Source organism: Hyperolius riggenbachi, chromosome 1 (genome assembly GCF_040937935.1).
Source record: "Hyperolius riggenbachi isolate aHypRig1 chromosome 1, aHypRig1.pri, whole genome shotgun sequence".
In the NCBI taxonomy this organism is placed as follows: Eukaryota; Metazoa; Chordata; class Amphibia; order Anura; family Hyperoliidae; genus Hyperolius; species Hyperolius riggenbachi.
This window is the reverse complement of record NC_090646.1, coordinates 248,587,078-248,599,605: the sequence shown is the minus strand read 5'-3', so window position 1 is coordinate 248,599,605 and position 12,528 is coordinate 248,587,078. Positions and strand designations below refer to the sequence as shown.

Genomic DNA, 12,528 nt, shown 5'->3' with positions numbered 1-12,528 from the left:
ACCTGTTCTGTGAACCCACCACTGCATACCTGTGCTGTGAACCCACCACTGCATACCTGTGCTGTGAACCCACCACTGCATACCTGTTCAGTGAACCCACCACTGCATACCTGTGCTGTGAACCCACCACTGCATACCTGTTCAGTGAACCTGCCACTGCATACCTGTTCTGTTCAGTGGACCCGCCACTGTATACCTGTTCAGTGAACCCGCCACTGCATACCTGTTCATTGAACCCACCACTGCATACCTGTGCTGTGAACCCACCACTGCATACCTGTTCTGTGAACCCACCACTGCATACCTGTGCTGTGAACCCACCACTGCATACCTGTTCTGTTCAGTGGACCCGCCACTGTATACCTGTTCATTGAACCCACCACTGCATACCTGTGCTGTGAACCCACCACTGCATACCTGTTCTGTGAACCCACCACTGCATACCTGTTCAGTGAACCCGCCACTGCATACCTGTTCTGTTCAGTGGACCCGCCACTGTATACCTGTTCAGTGAACCCGCCACTGCATACCTGTTCTGTTCAGTGGACCCGCCACTGTATACCTGTTCAGTGAACCCGCCACTGCATACCTGTTCTGTTCAGTGGACCCGCCACTGTATACCTGTTCAGTGAACCCGCCACTGCATACCTGTTGTGTTCAGTGAACCCGCCACTGCATACCTGTTCAGTGAACCCGCCACTGCATACCTGTTGTGTTCAGTGAACCTGCCACTGCATACCTGTTCTGTTCAGTGGACCCGCCACTGTATACCTGTTCAGTGAACCCGCCACTGCATACCTGTTGTGTTCAGTGAACCTGCCACTGCATACCTGTTCTGTGAACCCGCCACTGTATACCTGTTCTGTTTAGTGAACCCGCCACTGTATACCTGTTCTGTTTAGTGAACCCGCCACTGCATACCTGTTCTGTTCAGTGGACCCGCCACTGTATACCTGTTCATTGAACCCACCACTGCATACCTGTGCTGTGAACCCACCAGATGGAGGGTACTGGATCCGACTTTGTGCAGATGTCGTCTTTTATGCTGTCCTGCCTGTTGAGGACCCCCGTATAAAAAACCTCAAGGGGAATGAGCTGTACTGGGTGGCCACACTACTAGACCCTCGGTACAGGCACAAAGTGGCGGACCTGTTACCAACTCACCGGAAGGTGGAAAGGATGCAGCACATGCAGAACCAGCTGTCAACTATGCTTTACAATGCCTTTAAGGGTGATGTGACGGCACAACGCCAGCAAGGTACCACTGCCACTAATCCTCCTCCCGTGTCCACGCAGTCAAAGACAGGACGCTCCAGCGATCTTATGGTGATGTCGGACATGCGGACGTTCTTTAGTCCAACGCCTCGCCGTAGCCCTTCCGGATCCACCCTCCACCAACGCCTGGAACGGCAGGTAGCCGACTACCTGGCCTTAAGTGTGGATGTAGACACTGCTGTGAACAGCGATGAGGAACCCTTGAACTACTGGGTGCGCAGGCTTGACCTGTGGCCAGAGCTGTCCCAATTTGCCATCCAACTTCTCTCCTGCCCTGCCGCAAGCGCCCTGTCAGAAAGGACCTTCAGCGCAGCTGGAGGCATTGTCACAGAGAAGAAAAGTCGCCTAAGTCACAAAAGTGTTAAGTACCTCACCTTTATCAAAATGAATGAGGCATGGATCCCGGAGGGCTGCTGCCCGCCCCAAGACTAAGTCAGTCCCCGCACTCACAGCATCTCTGCCTGCACGCCGTGTGACTGGCTGTCTGGCCTGCCCCAAGAAGACTAAGTCACTCCCAGTCCCTCCACACAGCATGTCTGCCTGCAGGCCGCTTGACTACCTTCTCCGCCACCACCAACAGGGTCCGGGACTCCAGGCGGATTGCTGAATTTTTTAGGCCGCTGCTAGCAGCGGCCGCTGTAATAATTTTTCTGGTGCGTGAACATGACTGCCTAATTTTTCTGGCTGCACTGCGGGCAGCTGCAACAACAAAAGAAAAGGCATGTACATGCGCCCATTCCCCTTCGTGATCATTACATTGCCGTGGTGAAGGGGCTTGCGTATCACAATGAAGCAATGACCGGCGCCTAGATGAGTGTCTCGGGGGGCACACCCACGATAATAAGGTCGTTGCCTCATTGTGGTCAGACCAAATTTGATCAGCTGGACAGTCACTGTTCTGTCATTCAGCTACATCAGCCAGGCGACCATATGGGCTGTAAAGCCACCAAAACCTGCACTCTCGCCATGGTGCGCACTAGTCCAGCACGGCCGTCACTACACAAACAGCTGTTTGCGGTGCGTTACACGGTGAGTTTGGTGTGTCAGTGTGAAGCAGTACCTTAATTACACTACCTGATTGATGTATACACATGCAAGATGTTTGAAAGCACTTTATGCCTGTCATTTAGCATTCAATGTGATTTCTGCCCTTAAAACGCTGCTTTGCGTCAAATCCTGATTTTTCCCCGGGACTTTTGGCATGTATCCCACTCCGCCATGCCCCCCTCCAGGTGTTAGACCCCTTGAAACATCTTTTCCATCACTTTTGTGGCCAGCATAATTATTTTTTTTTTTCAAAGTTCGCATCCCCATTGAAGTCTATTGCGGTTCGCGAACTTTAACGCGAACCGAACCTTCCGCGGAAGTTCGCGAACCAGGTTCGCGAACCTAAAATCGGAGGTTCGGCCCAACTCTATTGGAGACACAGGATCAGCAGGAGAGTCAGTCAATTGTTATAATTTTAAAAGGAAAAAAATCCATCTCCTTCTCAGTTTAGGTTCTCTTTAAAGACAACAGTAACTCTAGGATGTAGAGGATTATCATTGACCTTGACAAAATCTGTTTTTTTTACAATGGTGCATATTTACTAAAACTAAAGATATTTTTTTGTATTGACAGGGTACAGTTAGTGGACTTACTGGTATTTTGGAATTTGATGAAGTTGGGGATAATCCTAACATCCACTTTGAAATCCTGGGTACAAATTATGGTGAAGAACTCGGCAGGAGTGCCCGTAAGGTAAGACATCAATTAAAAAGTTAAATTGAGACATATTCACTTAATTGTGGTAAAATGCTGTGCAATGGTATTTATGTCAGGTATGTAGAAATAGCAAATAGCACAACTTGTGTTACCTAGGTAACGTGCATATTGCTACTGTAGCACACAATGGCTATCATTCAGTGTGTGTTCGGAAAATAAAATCAGTGCGGGAAAACACCACATTCGGTATTTTAGACTTCTGTGTGCTCATTCATAAAAATGTTGCCAGTTGCGATAGCAGTGCGGTGATTTCCCGAACTAGGCTGGCAGTAGGCTGGCAGTAGGCTGGCTTAACAGGAGAAGCTGCCTGAGTCCTTCCGTGCGCTGCTCTCACTGCTGCTGCTTGGGAGGTCTGTCTCCATTGACTTAGCTGTAATCCGCATGCTTATCGCTACCTCCAAGGGATCGGCATTCCCCGTCCTCATACCGTTTGCTCTAATCTTTATGGATTGACATTTGGTAACATTTGTTAAGATAATCACTGCACAAGGTGGTAATTTATCGCTCTGCCCGGGAATGTCAGCTTGTTGTGTGGAAACAGCCTTTATGAATAGACATTTTGCTATGTGCTCGGTAAAGTAAGCTGTTTTCAGCATTTCCGCATGCAGGAATGCTTTATGAATGATAGCCTATGCAAGTAACTGCACTAGGTACAGGTAAAATTGCTGTGCACTTCCTGTGCACAGCTATTTTATGTTTAGTAAATATGCTCCATTATGTCTTATAGAACTACAATAACTGAGTGATCTATATTTGGTGTTTTTTTTATGTAGCAATAGCAAATAAGCAAGTCTTAAAGTGTTATGGTATTTTGCTATTGATACCTTTTTTGTTTCAATAACCTTTGTTTTAACTATATCAATGATCTGGATACATGACAGAAATGTTGCAGCTGCGTAGCAATCCCTGCAATCCCAGATCCACAGGTTCTAATAATCTAGTCATACCCAGAGTCCACCAGAAAACTTTTGATCGCAGAGCCTTCTGTTATGCTGCTCCTACATTATGGAACTCCTTACCTGAGCAGATCAGGACAGCTCCATCTCTGGATGTGTTTGAATCCAGACTGAAAAACCCAACTGTTCAGTTTGGCATTTGCAGAAATATAATTTTATCACCTGTGTTAATACTACATCCTACTATCAATTACCTAATCAGAGAGAGCCTAAGCGCTTTAAGTCCTATGGGAGAAAAGTGCCATAGAAATGTTATTGTTATTTGTTATTGTTGTTAACGATAATTTGCATATATATATATATATATATATATATATATATATATATATATATATATATATATATATATATATATATATATATATATATATATATGAATTGACATGTTTAGCAACATGCACATTGTTCAGACCTGATGAAAATTTGGTTGCAATTTGTGTACAATAAATTTTGCAAAATAAGATTCAACTGGGTTTGATTGGTTCTGCATTTAAATTGAAATTAAATTTACATAAAAAAGCTGTTTATTTGTCAATATCTACTCCCAAATTAAAAATACAGTAGAAAAAAAAATAGATTACACTTTTGACATTTCTTAATCATTTGAAATGTATGGCTTTATTAAAAGAATCCAGAGATATTCTAAGCAGTTGGGTGTTGTACGGTGTTAGCCATCAGTAAAAGCAAGGAGTTTTGAATCAGGATGATACCATTTATTGGCTAACTTAGAGATGAATAAACAGTAAGCTTTCGGCTTATAAAAAGCCATGGTTCTTGACAAAAACTGAAAAACACAGCTTATATATACTGACATACAGAGATATTCAAATGACTTGACTATTCTTCCCTGATGCTGAAACTATCCTGTGCTAATTTTTCTGCTTAAACAACCAACACTTATTTGCCAGCATTGAGGTGCCCTCTAACAGTACAATTTTCAGTGAAGAATCTTCCAAGCGATAGTTGATATTCCAAACTGACTGTGAACGATTCTTAACCTTCTGCCGCCCGCATCACGCCAGTAGGCGTGGCCGCGGCGGCAGCCTCAGGACCGCCTAACGCCAATTGGCGTAAAGTCCTGGGGCTCTATTTTGCATGAGATCGCGCGCATGGTGCGCGCGTATCTCATGCACGGAGGGCGGAGCTCCGCCCCGCCTTCAATCTCTGAGCGGCTATTGCCGCTCGGGAGACTGTTAGACGGCGATCACGCCGTCTATTTACTTGGTGCAGCGCTGCGATGAGCAGCAGCGCTGCACTGGGGACAGCCGTGTCACACGGCTGTCCCCATGGGGGACAAGAGAGCGATCGTCTCTCATAGGCAGAAGCCTATGACAGCCGATCGCCATAATTGGCCGGCTGTGGGGAGGGAGGGAGGGAGGGAATACATTTAAAGAAACAGGGGTTTTTAGAAAAAAAAAAACAATAATATTTATTTAAAGAAAAATAAACATGGGGGGAGCGATCAGACCCACCAACAGAGAGCTCTGTTGGTGGGGAGAAAAGGGGGGGGGAAATCACTTGTGTGCTGAGCTTGGCCTTAAAGCTGCAGTGGCCAATTTTGCTAAAAATGGCCTGGTCACTAGGGGGGTTTAGCCCTGCAGTCCTCAAGTGGTTAAGGTGATCATTCAAATACAATTTTGTTGGATTGGAAAAACTTTTGTTTTTTTTATAATTGGTTGTGATGGCTAGAAAATACAGATTGGTTCATTTTTGGTGAAATAATTGATGTATTATGACATTTTATTACCATTCGCATTTATCAGATCACTCAGGAGATTCTCTATTGAAAATTGTATTGTTAGTGGGCACCTTTACAAATGCTGATAATAGATCTATCTGGTGGCAAGTTCAATGCCCAGTCACGTTTTGGAGGCAAAATTCACCTGCTAAAACTTATAGCTACTAAGAACTTAATCACATTTTGAATGACAGCTAACATAACTGAACACTTGTGTGAATCATAACCAATTACATTCACAGTTTTACTTCATTTTTGATGGCCTATGATTTGTTTCTACACTTGTTAACTCTGCTATTGTTTTAAGATATGATATGCAGTGAATTGATATGCATGGGAAATTCAGGTGATCCTTTACTTGATTGTTATTGGATGTTAATTCTCTATAATATGCTGTCATTAAGTTTTGTACAGATTTATAATGATAAACACCCTATTTAATATAAGAAAATGGAAGTAACGATGTGGGCCGAATTCTATCTGAAATTACCTCTAATGCTGTAATAGTAATTAGACAAAATTGATATGTTTAGGTCAAATATATCCTTTCATTTAGAAGCAATCCAAATGCGCATATGTTTGTATGTGGATCTTTCATGGTGGTTGTCGTAATAAGCTTTGCGTTGCCAGAAACAATCTAAAGTCTTTAGATAGGCAGTTCCCCTTTTCAATTAACACAATTGATATAATTTATTATCACACTGGGGAATACTTTTCCCATACTAACTTGTAGTTAGTGTTATGCCATTGGTCTTTTTATGCTTGCTGTAACCAAGTATGTTTGACTAGAGTTCGGATAAGCATGTACAAATATGCAAATTGAACATCTGTACCAATTAAGAAAAAATAAAAATGATATAAAAGCTATTCTGTAAATATTATAACTAGAACATTATTCCAGGACCTTCTCACTTAAACTCTGCAAAAAAAGAAGAAGACTTTTTGGTAGTAAGTAATGGCTTTATTAAAATTCAAGTTATTACCTGGCAATGATAAATTCAGTCTTTAAAGGTATTTAGAAGGGGGCCAGAGAACTATAAGGAATTAAGCCTTACACTTTTTCTGTGTCATTTCAATTTCAGATTTTTAAAGGCTAGTTATGTTAATGCATTGGAGATTACTGGTAAATACTTCAAATAAAGATGAATCCATTAGTACTTCTGAGGAGAGCACAGTTCATTCTTAATGTGTTCAAAGTCTCCAGAGACAATTCTTGATCACAGGGAAATAAATAGGAAGTATATTAAGCATATTATAATAAAAAGGGGATTTCAGATCACAGATGTAGTCAGTCTGGAAGTATCCTATGATGAACAGAAACGTTAAAGGTCAAACAGAAGTATTTTTGCTCTTCAACTTTGAGCACTGCAAAGTTGCTCTTTATTGCTGACACTTTATTTTAAGGAACTTGTCTCACCTTGTAATGGGATTATGTTAAGAAGGGGTGCATGCACAACATGTCAGCAGAAGATGAGGATTTCATGTAGTTCCACCTTGAGCTGAGTTCAGTGCCATTGCTCTATAGATTGAACTGGAATGTTCTTTGCCCCGGGTATAACACTCAGTGCATGCCAAGGAGGTGTAAATCACAAGAAACTGTCTCAGAAGTTGATGAAGACGTTATCTTTGGCACTCGTGCATTTGGAGTCCCAAGATACCTTCTGTGATCCACTGCTTGTTTATAAAGGCCATTTAACTTTTGTTCTTCCTTTTACAATTCTCACATGATGTGACATCCTGCCAATGTTTTCTCATAGTTTGCAGGTTTGTATTATTTGCTGACATCTGTTACTTTATTGTAGTTCTGTGTTAACGCACTGTTGCAAATGGTTTGCAACAATGTTAAAAAAAACTTTGAAAAAGTGAATCATTTGAATCATTTTTAGATTAACAAATCATAAATGAAATGTGGTGTTTAAGGGCACTGAGAAATGCACACCCCAATAAAGGCATCAAGGTGCAGAAGTCAAAAAAAACAAATAAATAAGCTCAGGTTATAAATAGAAATATGGGAAATAGGATTTAAGAAAACAAAGAAAATATAGGGAAAATATTTGGTCGATGCCATGCTCGGCAGGATGTTAAGCACATCACTTTTTACAAGTGAAAAGTGATGGATAAGGTTCAGTGCCTGATGACATCAGCATCACGGTGAGTGACATCCCCTTGGGTTACAACTCTTAGACCATGATATCAAAATATACGGCAAACTAGGGACAAGCAGAAAACTCTTTCAGAATTTGTTGAGTAGAATTTAAAAGGTCAAAATAGTAAATATAAAGTATTATTATTGTTATTAATAATAATAATAGTTACTTAACAATAGTAATTATTATTATTTAAATATTTAAATTTGCATGTCTATTTTTTACAGTAATTTATTTTAAAACACAAAATTATACAAATACAACATATGTAAAAAGCACAGTGAGCTTATAAACAGATAAGAAATTACAGATTATAGCAGCAATTTTTGTATGTATGCACTTCACAGCAATTTGTTTTTACTGCACATTGTAATATACATCTCACCATGTTCTTTCATGCAGTTCCAGATCTTTGCCCATGCATGTACCAGTGCCTCTGTATTACTATGAACGTAAATCATTTTACCATTTCTTTATTTTCAGTTTCCTGTCTATTCCTTTCATTTTCTTTTCCAAACTCTCTGCATTGTCCTACTAGATACATAGAAAAATACAACTACAGTATGTAATGGACACATTAGGGAGACACAAAAGAGGGATAAGAGGCACCCAGATGATTATAAAACTGCATTACAAACAGTTAAAATAGAAGGGGTGAGGTGGCTTACCTCAATGACGACAAAGTCAGATAATGACAAAGAACTTTAAAGGGACTCCGAGCAGTGCAGAAACTATGGGAAGATGCATATCATTTTAAAGCTCTCTTTCTCCTCTTTCCAATGATATATAAACCGCCACCCTACGCCTTTTAGTTTTCGCTATTTTCGCGATTGAAATTGCCACGGCAGCGATTTCGATCGCAAAAATCGAAAGAGAGCTTTAAAATGAAATCCATCTTTCCATAGTTACATTGTATTACACAGGGTGACTTTTTCTGCAGAATGGAATACAATGTAACTTTGGAAAGATGGATATCATTTTAAAGCTCTCTTTCTCCTCTTTCTGACAACCCCTAAATCGTCACCCTACGCCTTTTAGTTTTCTCTATTTTTGCGATCGAAATCGCGGCCACGTGAATTTCAATTGTGAAAATATCGAAAACTAAAAGACGTAGGGCGGCAATTTATACATCATTGGAAAGAGGAGAGAGAGAGCTTTAAAATGATATGCATCTTCCCATAGTTTCTGCACTGCTCGGAGTCCCTTTAATATATGCTTGGCAAAGAGTTTTGTGGGCTTGGCCCACTTCATCAGGCCAAATACAGTGCCAGAGTTCTCTAGATCCTTCAGTTCATCTATAAAGAACTCTGGCACTGTATTCGGCCTGACAAAGTGGGCTGAGAGTGAGACCAACAAAATGTGTTGCCAAGTTCATATTAAAGTTCTTTGCCATTATCTGACCTTCTCTTCATTGAGGTAAGCCACCTCACCCCTTATATTTAAACTGTTTTTAACACAGTTTTATCATCATCTGGACACCTCTTATCTTGCTTTTAAGACATGTTTTTGGTGAGTGAAAATGTTTATAACACATCCATGCAGGCTCAAATAAGCTTACATATACACACATTGAATATTCAGATTTCCGACACATACTTATTGAATTTGATGGCAAGTATTCCTATTGGTCTAGAAAGATGAACCAGTGAAAAGCTAAAGTGGCAAATTTAAATAACATGTTGGTTGTGCTATCAGAAAGTTTGCACTACAGAAACAATAAAGGCCCATTTCCACTACAAAATGTGTAAAGGATGCATTACTGCAGATCTACTTACCTGGGGTTTCCTCCAGCCCCTAGAAGCCTCTGTGTTCCTCACTGTAGTTCCATTGTCAGGCACTCTGCATCTGCGCAGAAAGCTCCTGACCACAGGAACACGACCACGAGTGGCCACCCTGGTCGCTATAGAGGGGACCGAAGAAGAGTGGCTGACATGAAACATTGGCGAGGGGCACAAAGGCTTCCAGGGGCTGAAAGAAGCCCCAGGTAAGTAGACCTGCAGTGATTTAATTCAGCTCATATATCCTTTAAAAACAAACTTTTTTTCTGTTATGTGGTTCTACAAAGGGAAACATCCATCTATGGGTATTTTTTAATCACATCCTTTTGTCTTAGGTTTCCATTAAATCAAAAGTTGACTTGTATAGCTCAGGCATTTTTTTCTGGACTTAGAGTTTCACTTAAACTTTTGTTCAAAATTCAGCTTTGAGGTTATAAATATCCATGTGATGATCCTACACTTATTTGAATATTAGCTTGAAGCTTCCATGTTTAGCAAGCCTAGTACTTGATCTGTTTTTAACAGTGTCTCCATCTGCTATTCTCTGACATGCAAGTAGAGTTCAAATCAGGGTAAATAGTGCAGCATAATGAGAATTATAAAAACTACACATAATGGGCACATATTTCTGAGAATAGAATGTTCCTTGCTTGCCAATTTGCATTTTAATTTGCTGGGTCTTTGGGTTTTGTAAATACATGAGATTTATGCATATTGTAGATGCAGAAGTACTACCTTTTAACCACCATGTTTCCTTAATAGTGTTTGCATACTAAAACACCTTAACATTATTATCAGATAAGTTTGAAAAAATGGATACATAATGGCAATGAAGTTATTCATTACAAATGTAATGTGTAAACCAAATTTAAATACCCACTAAATATACTTTTCTCTTGGACACAGCTAGTGTATATCTGTATACATATATATATATATATATATATATATATATATATATATATATATATATATATATATATATATATAACCATGGTCGTGACAGCTTGCTGTCTGTGAACCTTGTTGCATTGTGGGAAATAACATTTTTTCCAACTGCCAAGCAAGCAATGTCTCCCTCTGTGCATAGAGCTCTCATGAAATGAACATTACCTGCAGATAACCTGCCAGTAGTAAGGATATCACCAACAGTGATAACTTTCAGAATTAAAATTTGGGAGAGGAAAGATTTTACAATAGGCAAAAGCTTGGTGAAGAAAGGTATGCCTGCACTGCCCTGTGTGAAATGGTCATGCAATTCTATACAGAGATCATGGATCATACAACAGGCCCTTTGTATATAGAAAAGTTACTCTCCCTGAACATTTATTATAAGATATGGTGTCACTTTCTAAGATGTTGCTCTAGCCTATAATTAGTTGATTTGAATTGGGCCACATGTCCCAGTGCCTGGCAATGCACTCTACAAAGCTTCCTTCTCATTGACTATGTACCAAATAGAGCCTGTCTGATTGGGATAAGATTTACTACTGAAGAAACATTTCTGAATAGATTGGAGTACCTGCAATACAGTGTAAAGTCCCAGGGTACATAATAAACACAGAGCAGAAGGTAAATGGAATTTGATTTTGTGGCTAACAATCCCTCTTTAAAAAAAATGGATATTAGCATCCATGCAGTTACTAATAAAATGTTAACAAAAACATTTCACTCAAAGTATAACTTTATTTTGTCTGTGCACTAATTCAGACAGTAGCCTTGCCCAGGATTTATGCAAGGTGAGAACACAGCAGATCTAGGTAAATACTTCACTATGAGGGCAACAAGATGTTGCAGTACACGGGAATGAGGCAAGGACCACTAGTTCACAACTACACCCTTGTACTACTATATCTATTGTTCCATTGACCTGGTTAGCCAAGCACACAAGCACCTTTGGTATTTACAATATGTAAACAAAAAAAATCTGATTACAGAAAACCATGATTGTTTGTTTTCAAGGAGTGTTTGTTTCCATTATTGATATTAATCAGTCTGAAATGCTTAATCCGTCTGAAATGAAGTTAAATGCTTTAGGCCCGGTTCACACTTGCATTATTTTGCGGACCGCAGCCGGACTGCAAAGTCCACAAACGGAACGGACGATTAAGGGTCCATTGTTAATCAATGGACCCGTGCGCACTCGTCCGTTCCTCCGGATCTGGATCTGCAGTCCGGCCTGTGGTCTGGAATATTACAACCTGCTCCTACCCCACTTCCTGTGGGGTTCTCTATGGTACAGGCGGCCATGTGGATGTACCCAGCGCCGGACAGCCGCCAGCCTCACCACAGCCACCCCAGAACACAGCGGAGGACAGGGAAGGCCCCTACCATCCAGACGCAGGGCCCCGCGGGATGAGGAGGATGATGTCCGCACAGCAGGCACTCCCCAAGAAGGACTCCAGTGCTTTTCCAGACCTTCCAGGCCCCTCTTTGAAAACGGAAACTGATCCAGGACGCATGAAGAACGGAAGAAGATCTGGATGCAAACTGAACGTGACCTGACTGGATCCTGATGGCCTCCTGATGGCGAACGGATGTTCTCAGAACGGACCGTTCCACCGGTAAGTATTTGCTCAAAACGCAAGTGTGAACCGGGCCTTAGTGCAATGTATGCTTACACTCCACGTTTTGTTTAAGCTGTTTTATGCACTACATATCCCATGCTTGAGAACATGGTGTTGGGTTTTTTTTCCAGTTGTTTGGCTCTGTGACTAATCTCTCTGATGTCTTAATGATTGTTTTTATTTTCTTTTGTTGAAGAACAAAATAGGTGGCTGTTACCCAGACAAAATGTGTTCTTCTCAACTTTTCTGTCAAAGATGAACAGTAGTTTTATCATGTTGTATAAAAGGTGCACCTTTTAGACT

The 12,528-nt window shown here is 41.0% G+C and overlaps 1 protein-coding gene across 2 annotated transcripts in view; it reads left to right on the top strand.

Annotated features, from left to right (window-relative positions):
- The window catches only part of GRID2 (glutamate ionotropic receptor delta type subunit 2), a 724,654-nt gene that overhangs the window by 266,209 nt on the left and 445,917 nt on the right, over positions 1–12,528 (top strand). For both annotated transcript variants that reach the window (XM_068270973.1, XM_068270982.1), the window contains exon 6: positions 2,896–3,015. In XM_068270973.1, coding sequence (XP_068127074.1) covers positions 2,896–3,015 — 120 coding nt within the window. The remainder of the gene's footprint in view (positions 1–2,895; positions 3,016–12,528) is intronic.